Here is a 15,344-nt window from a genome sequence, read left to right on the forward strand (position 1 = left end):
TCACAGGGCTTCTTTTTCTCAGCCATGTTCTATTTGTTTTTGCCATCCCTGATGATCTTTTCAAGGGCATGCGACACAACCCGAGACAACCATTTTTCCGGATATTGGTTATCCAACCACTGCTCACGGTTGATTTTCATGGCTTTATCATATTCTTCCCATGTTGACGTACTGCGGAAAACCCAGTGAACAGTTCCTTCAATCACACTTCTCTTGTACTGAAGGGGGGCGCAGCTTCTAAAATTTAGTATGGTACCTGTATCTGTTGGTTTTTGATACCACCCTCAGCTAATTTTCCTGCTTTTGTGAATACTAATTTGTAAATTCAAAAATGCCAAAGTTCCGTTTGTGTTTGGTGTCTCTATTGTGAACTGTAAATTTGGATGTAGTAAGTTTGCAGCCCGTAACACTTTTTCAGGATCACCCTTCACTGTTCTCACTATATCACAACGTAACGGAGAAATAACTTAGCTTGTTGCCCTGACTTGTTTTTCTCTCTTATTGCGATGCATTTTCTGCAGTACCAGACGGTTTCACTTATATTTCGATCCTCATCATCTGATATATCACCTCATTTTACGTGATACCAGTTCAAACAGCATTCACATTTTACACCTTTTGATCTGTACGTGACCTTCTTGTTGCACTCGGAACATATTCCGTTTAGATCCTTCTCGGGCAAAAACATTTCGGGAATATCCCTCGATAGTGCAGTTTCGTACTGCTTCGGCCAAAGATTTGCTAAACTAACGGCAAGAGATGCCCCGTTGCCAAACCATCTTTCTGAACGTACCATGTTTCATTGCACTTGAAATGGACTCGACTAACTGCCATGTTCAACAGTCTCTTCATGGTTTTCCTAGCAATTGATGGTGGCTCATCTTGCTCATACAGTTTTCTCAGAGCTATGTCTATCGCTTCTTTCAGTGGAACATTTGTGTACAAACTCTTCGCATCTAGAGATATCAAGTTTTCATTGGGCTCAAGATTAGTGCTCTCTAAGATTTCTCTCGCATCTAGTGAGTTGGTTTCGATGTTTGCGCCCTCAATTTTCTCAAAAAATTTTGAAAGAACCTTGTTCAAGTTATAATAAGAGCTACCAGGCAAGGAGAGGACCGGTCTTAATGGGGTATTCACTTTATGCACTTTCGCCAACCCATAAAGCCTGGCGGGCTGCCCCCCAGTAGACCTCATCTTTGTGTAGAGACTCTCACTTATTTCATCTTTTTTCCTCATAGCCAACAACTCCTTATTGATGTCTCTTTCTATCTTCAAAACAATCGCATCACTTGTTCCTTTACTTTTGCTGAATTGATTTGAATCTAATGTATCCGACAACTTGTTCTCGTAGGTGTCCGTACTTATTACACAAAAACCCACGCCTTTGTCATACGGTACCGCAACTAATCCATTACTCTTCAGATACTTTCGGGCCTTCTCAACGCCTTTGTCAGATGATGTTTGTTTCACACTTTTAGCATAGGCTTTTGCCACATTTCGATCTCACAAAGGGCCTCCCCGGGGACTTAACAATTTTTGAGATACGATAGAAAGATGTTAATGTCGGCGAGAAAGTGCGTCTCATTAAATTTATCCCTGACGGGATGCTTTGGCCCTAATGCCAACACTTGTTGTACCCAATTTGGTAATTCAACATCGTCAAGAGCTCTTACTGAACCCTCACCTTGCTTCCCTAGAGGTCGGTCTTGCCTTTCTGATAGTTTCATTAGCTTCTTCTGATGGGTCTCTTTGACTGTTGCTGTTTGTCTGTCCCCTAAGAGTTAAATATTTAATTACCGAAGGCCAAAACTTCTCATCTACACCCCTCTGTACTGCGCCTCTCGCCCTTTCTAGTTTGACCAACGTTTTTCTCATCTGTCCTTGCCTTGTTTATCTCCGTTCTTAGAAGTTTTGTCTGAAAACTGTGTACCGCTTGGTTTGAAAACACCCCATTTTCCGGTACCCTGAACCTCAAAAAATCAGGTATAATGTCGTTTTCTAGACAAACTCTCAAAAATTTAACACGTTGGTGACAGTTGATAAATTTAACATATATGGACGCATAATCACGGACTAATTTCCAAATGAGTTTGTTTTTCAAAGTCCAAATCAAGAATGGAGGTGAGAGTACAACTGTGCTCATTGGTTACAAAGAAATAGTAAATTAGCGCTAGAGTTTTGTATTGAGAATTCTATACAGAGATTTTTGCTGCAATCTGATGGTCGAAAATGCGTAAATTTAATCTACTTAACAATCCCCCCTCTTAAAAGAGGGGGGGGGGAGGAGGCAATTGTTTAGTAGATCCAATTAATTAACAACAAAAGCCCGACTACTACAGGGATGCGGCCCCCTCACCAACCAAAGAGTTCCTCTTTGGTTTTTTCATGACATCCATTTTCGGCCGACAAACCCTTAAATTTTGCAGTATATACTAATTTTAAATGGGAGCACGCGCTGAAAAAAGCAATTTTTTTATAAATTTTTTCAAAAAATCCCAAAAACAACTTTTTTGGCCTGTTTTTTTTTTGAACACTTGTCCCCCCCCCCCCACTTGAGAAAATCCTAGATCCGCCTCTGCACTGTCACTTTAATTTCGGCTGGTGGCCCTTAATTTGGGCCCTCAGGTTGGGGGCCCTTAATAGTTTTTTATATTTTTCGGCTATCCGGGAACGAATATTTTTTTCGGCTATCCGGGAACGAATATTTTTTTCGGCTATCCGGGAACGAATTTATTTTTCGGCTATCCGGGAACGAATTTATTTTTCGGGTATTCGGCTCCGTGACACGCCACCTTGGGGTCGTAGGCTAGGTTTCCATCATCTAAATACCAAACGTTTATTTTGGATTCAAGCTTTTTTGCAAGCGTCTGTATTGCTTCAGCAAAAAGCGGTGGAGCCTCGGGGTCACCTTGTTGTGTTCCTTCCTCCGACAACATAGTGATAGAATTTCCGTAAACAAGATAACTCGGTTTACTATAGGCGCAATGAGTATATTTGTAAAACTCCGAGCTGTCCGAAAAAAACGTTATTCAGCATAGTTTCTTTATTCCCTATCGAAATAAAGCCCAGGATTTGATTTGAATGTGAGGAAGGGTCGCTTGACTGTAACCTCGGTAAATATCATACTAATGACAATGCATTAATGTTTTGGCAACCTCAGATATATATCATGCTTTTTTCAGTTGAAATGAGTTTTTGGCTTAAAACCTCTTCGAGGTGTATAACTTGTCGTAAACACTTGACTACCACCTCAATGAAAGTTTTCAATCGTGATGCGAAAAGACGGCACAGAGACTTGATGGCTGCCAGCGAATCTATCGAGACTTACGAATACCTAAGAGTGGAAATGGCAGAAAGACTCAGTGATCGACTTGCGGATATAACAAGGCAGTTCAGCAGATAAGTATGAATATTATTAAAAATATGAATCATGCAAATTTAAATCGAATGAAATTAGGGCTCTTTGTTTTTATTTATTATTCGTTTCGTGTTTATAAGGCCCTTGATCTTGGATGCGGGAGAGGTTACTTGTCATCAATCGTAGATGGAGATGACATTAAAGAATTATACCAATGTGAGCTGTCCAGTCAGCTTCTGAATAGAGTACTGCCGTCCAAAATCTCAAACACAAAATCATTTCATATGGATGAAGAAAAAATTGAATTTGAGAAGGACTTCTTCGATTTAGGTTAGTGTAGGAGCTCATAATTGGCTCACAAAGATACCATTGAACATAAGACTGCAAAGGGACCGACCTTTTACCAGAAAAGTTATAACATGGATCTTTTACCAGACTCGTTAAACAAGTTTGATTGACAGATGTAATGACGTCATTTAGACAGGTTAAAGACAATGATTTCACGGTTTCTCAGCGAAGGTTTGTTTGTTCTAACCGCTTCCTTTTCGAATCTTCCACTAATTTTCACTTATCTCAATTGAATTATTGCATGGGGTTGTGCTAAAAGGTCGGCCTGGTAAAAGACCTAGCCCCGGCTGCAAGGTTTTAAAGACGTCTTTATTAGTTTGTTTTTGCCAGGTATTAAGCCGGCGTGCTTTGCTCAAGCAACGCGACTAACGTGGCATAGATTAATTTCTGTGAAACTTGAACTGCGTGTGCAAAGTTGAGTTTCTATGAATACAATACATATTTTCATAACTGTTCGTTTTTGCCAGGTATTCAGCCGGCGTGCTTTGCTCAAGCAACGCGACTAACGTGGCATAGATTATTTTCTGGGAAACTTGAGCTGCGTGTGCAAATTTGAGTTTCTATGATTACAATATATATTTTCATAACTGTTCGTTTTTGCCAGGTATTAAGCCGGCGTGCTTTGGTGAAGCAACGCGACTAACGTGGCATAGATCAATTTCTGTGAAACTTGAACTGCTTGTGCAAAGTTGAGTTTCTATGAATACAAAATATTTTTTCATAACTGTTCGTTTTTGCCTGGTATTAAGCCGGCGTGCTTTGCTCAAGCAACGCGACTAACGTGTCATAGATTAATTTCTGTGAAATTTGAGCTGCGTGTGGAAAGTTGAGTTTCTTTGTATACAAAATATTTTTTTTCATAACTGTTCGTTTTTTCCAGGTAATAAGCCGGCGTGCTTTGCTCAAGCAACGCGACTAACGTGGCATAGATTAATTTCTGTGAAACTTGAACTGCTTGTGCAAAGTTGAGTTTCTATGAATACAAAATATATTTTCATAACTGTTCGTTATTGCCAGGTATTAAGCCGGCGCCCTTTGCTCAAGCAACGCGACTAATGTGGCAAAGATTATTTTCTGTGAAACTTGAACTGCGTGTGCAAATTTGAGTTTCTTTGATTACAATATATATTTTCATAACTGTTCGTTTTTGCCAGGTATTAAGCCGGCGTGCTTTGGTGAAGCAACGCGACTAACGTGGCATAGATCAATTTCTGTGAAACTTGAACTGCTTGTGCAAAGTTGAGTTTCTATGAATACAAAATATTTTTTTCATAACTGTTAGTTTTTGCCTGGTATTAAGCCGGCGTGCTTTGCTCAAGCAACGCGACTAACGTGTCATAGATTAATTTCTGTGAAATTTGAGCTGCGTGTGGAAAGTTGAGTTTCTTTGTATACAAAATATTTTTTTTCATAACTGTTCGTTTTTTCCAGGTAATAAGCCGGCGTGCTTTGCTCAAGCAACGCGACTAACGTGGCATAGATTAATTTCTGTGAAACTTGAACTGCTTGTGCAAAGTTGAGTTTCTATGAATGCAATATATATTTTCATAACTGTTCGTTATTGCCAGGTATTAAGCCGGCGTGCTTTGCTCAAGCAACGCGACTAATGTGGCATAGATTATTTTCTGCGAAACTTAAACTGCTTGTGCAAAGTTGAGTTTCTTTGTATACAAAATATTTTTTCATAACTGTTTGTTTTTGCCAGGTAATAAGCCGGCGTGCTTGGCTCAAGCAACGCGACTAACGTGGCATAGATTAATCTCTGTGAAACATGAGCTGCGTGTGCAAAGTTGAGTTTCTATGAATACAAAATATTTTTTCATAACTGTTCGTTTTTGCCAGGTATTAAGCCGGCGTGCTTTGGTGAAGCAACGCGACTAACGTGGCATAGATTAATTTCTGTGAAACTTGAACTGCTTGTGCAAAGTTGAGTTTCTATGAATACAAAATATTTTTTCATAACTGTTCGTTTTTGCCTGGTATTAAGCCGGCGTGCTTTGCTCAAGCAACGCGACTAACGTGTCATAGATTAATTTCTGTGAAATTTGAGCTGCGTGTGGAAAGTTGAGTTTCTTTGTATACAAAATATTTTTTTTCATAACTGTTCGTTTTTTCCAGGTAATAAGCCGGCGTGCTTTGCTCAAGCAACGCGACTAACGTGGCATAGATTAATTTCTGTGAAACTTGAACTGCTTGTGCAAAGTTGAGTTTCTATGAATACAAAATATATTTTCATAACTGTTCGTTATTGCCAGGTATTAAGCCGGCGCCCTTTGCTCAAGCAACGCGACTAATGTGGCAAAGATTATTTTCTGTGAAACTTGAACTGCTTGTGCATAGTTGAGTTTCTTTGTATACAAAATATTTTTTCATAACTGTTTGTTTTTGCCAGGTAATAAGCCGGCGTGCTTGGCTCAAGCAACGCGACTAAGGTGGCATAGATTAATCTCTGTGAAACATGAGCTGCGTGTGCAAAGTTGAGTTTCTATGAATACAAAATATTTTTTCATAACTGTTCGTTTTTGCCAGGTATTAAGCCGGTGTGCTTTGCTCAAGCAACGCGACTAACGTGGCATAGATTAATTTCTGTGAAATTTGAGCTGCGTGTTGAAAGTTCAGTTTCTATGAATACAATATATATTTTCATAACTGTTCGTTATTGCCAGGTATTAAGCCGGCGTGCTTTGCTCAAGCAACGCGACTAATGTGGCATAGATTATTTTCTGCGAAACTTAAACTGCTTGTGCAAACTTGAGTTTCTTTGTATACAAAATATTTTTTCATAACTGTTTGTTTTTGCCAGGTAATATTCCGGCGTGCTTGGCTCAAGCAACGCGACTAACGTGGCATAGATTAATCTCTGTGAAACATGAGCTGCGTGTGCAAAGTTGAGTTTCTATGAATACAAAATATTTTTTCATAACTGTTCGTTTTTGCCAGGTATTAAGCCGGTGTGCTTTGCTCAAGCAACGACTAACGTGGCATAGATTAATTTCTGTGAAATTTGAGCTGCGTGTTGAAAGTTGAGTTTCTATGAATACAATATATATTTTCATAACTGTTCGTTATTGCCAGGTATTAAGCCGGCGTGCTTTGCTCAAGCAACGCGACTAATGTGGCATAGATTATTTTCTGCGAAACTTAAACTGCTTGTGCAAAGTTGAGTTTCTTTGTATACAAATATTTTTTCATAACTGTTCGTTTTTGCCAGGTAATAAGCCGGCGTGCTTTGCTCAAGCAACGCGACTAACGTGGCACAGGTTAATCCCTGTGGAACATGAGCTGCGTGTGCAAAGTTGAGTTTCTATCAATGCATTATATATGTTTTTACTGTTTCTTAACTGTTCGTTTTTGCCAGGTATTAAGCAGGCGTGCTTTGCTCAAGCAACGCGACTAACGTGGCATAGATTAATTTCTGTGAAACTTGAACTGCTTGTGCAAAGTTGAGTTTCTATGAATACAAAATATATTTTCATAACTGTTTGTTATTGCCAGGTATTAAGCCGGCGCCCTTTGCTCAAGCAACGCGACTAATGTGGCAAAGATTATTTTCTGTGAAACTTGAACTGCTTGTGCAAAGTTGAGTTTCATTGTATACAAAATATTTTTTCATAACTGTTCGTTTTTGCCAGGTAATAAGCCGGCGTGCTTTGCTCAAGCAACGCGACTAACGTGGCATAGGTTAATCCCTGTGGAACATGAGCTGCGTGTGCAAAGTTGAGTTTCTATCAATGCAATATATATGTTTTTACTGTTTCTTAACTGTTCGTTTTTGCCAGGTATTAAGCAGGCGTGCTTTGCTCAAGCAACGCGACTAACGTGGCATAGATTAATTTCTGTGAAACTTGAACTGCTTGTGCAAAGTTGAGTTTCTATGAATACAAAATATATTTTCATAACTGTTCCTTATTGCCAGGTATTAAGCCGGCGCCCTTTGCTCAAGCAACGCGACTAATCTGGCAAAGATTATTTTCTGTGAAACTTGAACTGCTTGTGCAAAGTTGAGTTTCTTTGAATACAAAGTATTTTTTCATAACTGTTCGTTTTTGCCAGGTATTAAGCCGGTGTGCTTTGCTCAAGCAACGCGACTAACGTGGCATAGATTAATTTCTGTGAAATTTGAGCTGCGTGTTGCAAGTTGAGTTTCTATGAATACAATATATATTTTCATAACTGTTCGTTATTGCCAGGTATTAAGCCGGCGTGCTTTGCTCAAGCAACGCGACTAATGTGGCATAGATTATTTTCTGCGAAACTTAAACTGCTTGTGCAAAGTTGAGTTTCTTTGTATACAAAATATTTTTTCATAACTGTTCGTTTTTGCCAGGTAATAAGCCGGCGTGCTTTGCTCAAGCAACGCGACTAACGTGGCATAGGTAATCCCTGTGAAACATGAGCTGCGTGTGCAAAGTTGAGTTTCTATAAATGCAATATATATGTTTTTACTGTTTCTTAACTGTTCGTTTTTGCCAGGTATCAAGCAGGCGTGCTTTGCTCAAGCAACGCGACTAACGTGGCATAGGTTAATCCCTGTGAAACATGAGCTGCGTGTGCAAAGTTGAGTTTCTATAATTGCAATATATATGTTTTTACTGTTTCTTAAATGTTCGTTTTTTGCCAGGTATTAAGCCGGTGTGCTTTGCTCAAGCAACGCGACTAACGTGGCATAGATTAATTTCTGTGAAATTTGAGCTGCGTGTTGCAAGTTGAGTTTCTATGAATACAAAATATATTTTCATAACTGTTCGTTATTGCCAGGTATTAAGCCGGCGTGCTTTGCTCAAGAAACGCGACTAACGTGGCATAGATTAATTTCTGTGAAACTTGAACTGCTTGTGCAAAGTTGAGTTTCTATGAATACAAAATATATTTTCATAACTTTTTCGTTTTTGCCAGGTAATAAGCCGGCGTGCTTTGCTCAAGCAACGCGACTAACGTGGCATAGATTAATCTCTGTGAAACATGAGCTGCGTGTGCAAAGTTGAGTTTCTATGAATACTAAATATTTTTTCATAACTGTTCGTTTTTGCCAGGTATTAAGCCGACGTGGTTTGCTCAAGCAACGCGACTAACGTGGCATAGATTACTTTTTTTTAAACTTGAACTGCATGAGCAAAGTTGAGTTTCTATGAATACAATATATATTTTCATAACTGTTCGTTATTGCCAGGTATTAAGCCGGCGTGCTTTGCTCAAGCAACGCGACTAATGTGGCATAGATTATTTTCTGCGAAACTTAAACTGCTTGTGCAAAGTTGAGTTTCTTTGTATACAAAATATTTTTTCATAACTGTTCGTTTTTGCCAGGTAATAAGCCGGCGTGCTTTGCTCAAGCAACGCGACTAACGTGGCATAGGTAATCCCTGTGAAACATGAGCTGCGTGTGCAAAGTTGAGTTTCTATAAATGCAATATATATGTTTTTACTGTTTCTTAACTGTTCGTTTTTGCCAGGTATCAAGCAGGCGTGCTTTGCTCAAGCAACGCGACTAACGTGGCATAGGTTAATCCCTGTGAAACATGAGCTGCGTGTGCAAAGTTGAGTTTCTATAATTGCAATATATATGTTTTTACTGTTTCTTAAATGTTCGTTTTTTGCCAGGTATTAAGCCGGTGTGCTTTGCTCAAGCAACGCGACTAACGTGGCATAGATTAATTTCTGTGAAATTTGAGCTGCGTGTTGCAAGTTGAGTTTCTATGAATACAAAATATATTTTCATAACTGTTCGTTATTGCCAGGTATTAAGCCGGCGTGCTTTGCTCAAGAAACGCGACTAACGTGGCATAGATTAATTTCTGTGAAACTTGAACTGCTTGTGCAAAGTTGAGTTTCTATGAATACAAAATATATTTTCATAACTTTTTCGTTTTTGCCAGGTAATAAGCCGGCGTGCTTTGCTCAAGCAACGCGACTAACGTGGCATAGATTAATCTCTGTGAAACATGAGCTGCGTGTGCAAAGTTGAGTTTCTATGAATACTAAATATTTTTTCATAACTGTTCGTTTTTGCCAGGTATTAAGCCGGTGTGCTTTGCTCAAGCAACGCGACTAACGTGGCATAGATTAATTTCTGTGAAATTTGAGCTGCGTGTTGAAAGTTGAGTTTCTATGAATACAATATATATTTTCATAACTGTTCGTTATTGCCAGGTATTAAGCCGGCGTGCTTTGCTCAAGAAACGCGACTAACGTGGCATAGATTAATTTCTGTGAAACTTGAACTGCTTGTGCAAAGTTGAGTTTCTATGAATACAAAATATATTTTCATAACCTTTTCGTTTTTGCCAGGTAATAAGCCGGCGTGCTTTGCTCAAGCAACGCGACTAACGTGGCATAGATTAATCTCTGTGAAACATGAGCTGCGTGTGCAAAGTTGAATTTCTATGAATACAAAATATTTTTTCATAACTGTTCGTTTTTGCCAGGTATTAAGCCGGTGTGCTTTGCTCAAGCAACGCGACTAACGTGGCATAGATTAATTTCTGTGAAATTTGAGCTGCGTGTTGAAAGTTGAGTTTCTATGAATACAATATATATTTTCATAACTGTTCGTTATTGCCAGGTATTAAGCCGGCGTGCTTTGCTCAAGCAACGCGACTAACGTGGCATAGGTAAGCCCTGTGAAACATGAGCTGCGTGTGCAAAGTTGAGTTTCTATAAATGCAATATATATGTTTTTACTGTTTCTTAACTCTTCGTTTTTTGCCAGGTATTAAGCAGGCGTGCTTTGCTCAAGCAACGCGACTAACGTGGCATAGGTTAATCCCTGTGAAACATGAGCTGCGTGTGCAAAGTTGAGTTTCTATAATTGCAATATATATGTTTTTACTGTTTCTTAACTGTTCGTTTTTTGCCAGGTATTAAGCCGGTGTGCTTTGCTCAAGCAACGCGACTATCGTGGCATAGATTAATTTCTGTGAAATTTGAGCTGCGTGTTGCAAGTTGAGTTTCTATGAATACAATATATATTTTCATAACTGTTCGTTATTGCCAGGTATTAAGCCGGCGTGCTTTGCTCAAGAAACGCGACTAACGTGGCATAGATTAATTTCTGTGAAACTTGAACTGCTTGTGCAAAGTTGAGTTTCTATGAATACAAAATATATTTTCATAACCTTTTCGTTTTTGCCAGGTAATAAGCCGGCGTGCTTTGCTCAAGCAACGCGACTAACGTGGCATAGATTAATCTCTGTGAAACATGAGCTGCGTGTGCAAAGTTGAGTTTCTATGAATACAAAATATTTTTTCATAACTGTTCGTTTTTGCCAGGTATTAAGCCGGTGTGCTTTGCTCAAGCAACGCGACTAACGTGGCATAGATTAATTTCTGGGAAATTTGAGCTGCGTGTTGAAAGTTGAGTTTCTATGAATACAATATATATTTTCATAACTGTTCGTTATTGCCAGGTATTAAGCCGGCGTGCTTTGCTCAAGCAACGCGACTAATGTGGCATAGATTATTTTCTGCGAAACTTAAACTGCTTGTGCAAAGTTGAGTTTCTTTGTATACAAAATTTTTTTTCATAACTGTTCGTTTTTGCCAGGTAATGAGCCGGCGTGCTTTGCTCAAGCAACGCGACTAATGTGGCATAGGTTAATCCCTGTGAAACATGAGCTGCGTGTGCAAAGTTGAGTTTATATAAATGAAATATATATGTTTTTACTGTTTCTTAACTGTTCGTTTTTGCCAGGTTTTAAGCAGGCGTGCTTTGCTCAAGCAACGCGACTAACGTGGCATAGATTAATTTCTGGGGAACTTGAGCTGCGTGTGCAAATTTGAGTTTCTATAAATACAAAATATTTTTTCATAACTGTTCGTTTTTGCCAGGTATTAAGCCGGTGTGCTTTGCTCAAGCAACGCGACTAACGTGGCATAGATTAATTTCTTTGAAATTTGAGCTGCGTGTTGCAAGTTGAGTTTCTATGAATACAATATATATTTTCATAACTGTTCGTTATTGCCAGGTATTAAGCCGGCGTGCTTTGCTCAAGCAACGCGACAAATGTGGCATAGATTATTTTCTGCGAAACTTAAACTGCTTGTGCAAAGTTGAGTTTCTTTGTATACAAAATATTTTTTCATAACTGTTCGTTTTTGCCAGGTAATAAGCTGGCGTGCTTTGCTCAAGCAACGCGACTAACGTGGCATAGGTAATCCCTGTGAAACATGAGCTGCGTGTGCAAAGTTGAGTTTCTATAAATGCAATATATATGTTTTTACTGTTTCTTAACTGTTCGTTTTTGCCAGGTATTAAGCAGGCGTGCTTTGCTCAAGCAACGCGACTAACGTGGCATAGGTTAATCCCTGTGAAACATGAGCTGCGTGTGCAAAGTTGAGTTTCTATAATTGCAATATATATGTTTTTACTGTTTCTTAACTGTTCGTTTTTTGCCAGGTATTAAGCCGGTGTGCTTTGCTCAAGCAACGCGACTAACGTGGCATAGATTAATTTCTGTGAAATTTGAGCTGCGTGTTGCAAGTTGAGTTTCTATGAATACAATATATATTTTCATAACTGTTCGTTATTGCCAGGTATTAAGCCGGCGTGCTTTGCTCAAGAAACGCGACTAACGTGGCATAGATTAATTTCTGTGAAACTTGAACTGCTTGTGCAAAGTTGAGTTTCTATGAATACAAAATATATTTTCATAACCTTTTCGTTTTTGCCAGGTAATAAGCCGGCGTGCTTTGCTCAAGCAACGCGACTAACGTGGCATAGATTAATCTCTGTGAAACATGAGCTGCCTGTGCAAAGTTGAGTTTCTATGAATACAAAATATTTTTTCATAACTGTTCGTTTTTGCCAGGTATTAAGCCGGTGTGCTTTGCTCAAGCAACGCGACTAACGTGGCATAGATTAATTTCTGTGAAATTTGAGCTGCGTTTTGAAAGTTGAGTTTCTATGAATACAATATATATTTTCATAACTGTTCGTTATTGCCAGGTATTAAGCCGGCGTGCTTTGCTCAAGCAACGCGACTAATGTGGCATAGATTATTTTCTGCGAAACTTAAACTGCTTGTGCAAAGTTGAGTTTCTTTGTATACAAAATATTTTTTCATAACTGTTCGTTTTTGCCAGGTAATAAGCCGGCGTGCTTTGCTCAAGCAACGCGACTAACGTGGCATAGGTTAATCCCTGTGAAACATGAGCTGCGTGTGCAAAGTTGAGTTTATATAAATGCAATATATATGTTTTTACTGTTTCTTAACTGTTCGTTTTTGCCAGCTTTTAAGCAGGCGTGCTTTGCTCAAGCAACGCGACTAACGTGGCATAGATTAGTTTCTGGGGAACTTGAGCTGCGTGTGCAAATTTGAGTTTCTATGAATACAATATATATTTTCATAACTGTTCGTTTTTGCCAGGTATTAAGGTGGCGTGCTTTGCTGAAGCAACGCGACTAACGTGGCATAGATTAATTTCTGTGAAACTTGAACTGCTTGTGCAAAGTTGAGTTTCTATGAATACAAAGTATTTTTTCATAACTTCGTTTTTGCCAGGTAGTAAGCCGGCGTGCTTGGCTCAAGCAACGCGACTAACGTGGCATAGATTAATTTCTGTGAAATACGAGCTGCGTGTGGAAAGTTGAGTTTCTATGAATACAATATATATTTTCATAACTGTTCGTTATTGCCAGGTATTAAGCCGGCGTGCTTTGCTCAAGCAACGCGACTAATGTGGCATAGATTATTTTCTGCGAAACTTAAACTGCTTGTGCAAAGTTGAGTTTCTTTGTATACAAAATATTTTTTCGTAACTGTTCGTTTTTGCCAGGTAATAAGCCGGCGTGCTTTGCTCAAGCAACGCGACTAACGTGGCATAGGTTAATCCCTGTGAAATATGAGCTGCGTGTGCAAAGTTGAGTTTATATAAATGCAATATATATGTTTTTACTGTTTCTTAACTGTTCGTTTTTGCCAGGTTTTAAGCAGGCGTGCTTTGCTCAAGCAACGCGACTAACGTGGCATAGATTAATTTCTGGGGAACTTGAGCTGCGTGTGCAAATTTGAGTTTCTATGAATACAATATATATTTTCATAACTGTTCGTTTTTGCCAGGTATTAAGGTGGCGTGCTTTGCTGAAGCACCGCGACTAACGTGGCATAGATTAATTTCTGTGAAACTTGAACTGCTTGTGCAAAGTTGAGTTTCTATGAATACAAAGTATTTTTTCATAACTTCGTTTTTGCCAGGTAGTAAGCCGGCGTGCTTTGCTCAAGCAACGCGACTAACGTGGCATAGATTAATTTCTGTGAAATACGAGCTGCGTGTGGAAAGTTGAGTTTCTATGAATACAATATATATTTTCATAACTGTTCGTTATTGCCAGGTATTAAGCCGGCGTGCTTTGCTCAAGCAACGCGACTAACGTGGCATAGATTATTTTCTGCGAAACTTAAACTGCTTGTGCAAAGTTGAGTTTCTTTGTATACAAAATATTTTTTCATAACTGTTCGTTTTTGCCAGGTAATAAGCCGGCGTGCTTTGCTCAAGCAACGCGACTAACGTGGCATAGGTAATCCCTGTGAAACATGAGCTGCGTGTGCAAAGTTGAGTTTCTATAAATGCAATATATATGTTTTTACTGTTTCTTAACTGTTCGTTTTTGCCAGGTATTAAGCAGGCGTGCTTTGCTCAAGCAACGCGACTAACGTGGCATAGGTTAATCCCTGTGAAACATGAGCTGCGTGTGCAAAGTTGAGTTTCTATAATTGCAATATATATGTTTTAACTGTTTCTTAACTGTTCGTTTTTTGCCAGGTATTAAGCCGGTGTGCTTTGCTCAAGCAACGCGACTAACGTGGCATAGATTAATTTCTGTGAAATTTGAGCTGCGTGTTGCAAGTTGAGTTTCTATGAATACAATATATATTTTCATAACTGTTCGTTATTGCCAGGTATTAAGCCGGCGTGCTTTGCTCAAGAAACGCGACTAACGTGGCATAGATTAATTTCTGTGAAACTTGAACTGCTTGTGCAAAATTGAGTTTCTATGAATACAAAATATATTTTCATAACCTTTTCGTTTTTGCCAGGTAATAAGCCGGCGTGCTTTGCTCAAGCAACGCGACTAACGTGGCATAGATTAATCTCTGTGAAACATGAGCTGCGTGTGCAAAGTTGAGTTTCTATGAATACAAAATATTTTTTCATAACTGTTCGTTTTTGCCAGGTATTAAGCCGGTGTGCTTTGCTCAAGCAACGCGACTAACGTGGCATAGATTAATTTCTGTGAAATTTGAGCTGCGTTTTGAAAGTTGAGTTTCTATGAATACAATATATATTTTCATAACTGTTCGTTATTGCCAGGTATTAAGCCGGCGTGCTTTGCTCAAGCAACGCGACTAATGTGGCATAGATTATTTTCTGCGAAACTTAAACTGCTTGTGCAAAGTTGAGTTTCTTTGTATACAAAATATTTTTTCATAACTGTTCGTTTTTGCCAGGTAATAAGCCGGCGTGCTTTGCTCAAGCAACGCGACTAACGTGGCATAGGTTAATCCCTGTGAAACATGAGCTGCGTGTGCAAAGTTGAGTTTATATAAATGCAATATATATGTTTTTACTGTTTCTTAACTGTTCGTTTTTGCCAGCTTTTAAGCAGGCGTGCTTTGCTCAAGCAACGCGACTAACGTGG

The 15,344-nt window shown here is 39.0% G+C and overlaps 2 protein-coding genes across 2 annotated transcripts in view; both read left to right on the forward strand.

The window, feature by feature from the left end:
- The window catches only part of LOC134855155 (peptidyl-prolyl cis-trans isomerase A-like), a 442,729-nt gene that overhangs the window by 328,782 nt on the left and 98,603 nt on the right, over positions 1 to 15,344 (forward strand). The gene's annotated exons all lie outside the window — the stretch shown is intronic.
- LOC134855153 (arginine-hydroxylase NDUFAF5, mitochondrial-like) overlaps positions 1 to 15,344 on the forward strand; it is a 117,467-nt gene that overhangs the window by 71,682 nt on the left and 30,441 nt on the right. The window contains 2 exon segments of the mRNA XM_063871568.1: positions 3,181 to 3,403; positions 3,499 to 3,688. Coding sequence (XP_063727638.1) covers positions 3,188 to 3,403; positions 3,499 to 3,688 — 406 coding nt within the window. The 5' untranslated portion in view covers positions 3,181 to 3,187.

Source organism: Symsagittifera roscoffensis, chromosome 10 (assembly GCF_963678635.1).
Source record: "Symsagittifera roscoffensis chromosome 10, txSymRosc1.1, whole genome shotgun sequence".
Lineage (NCBI taxonomy): Eukaryota > Metazoa > Xenacoelomorpha > Acoela > Convolutidae > Symsagittifera > Symsagittifera roscoffensis.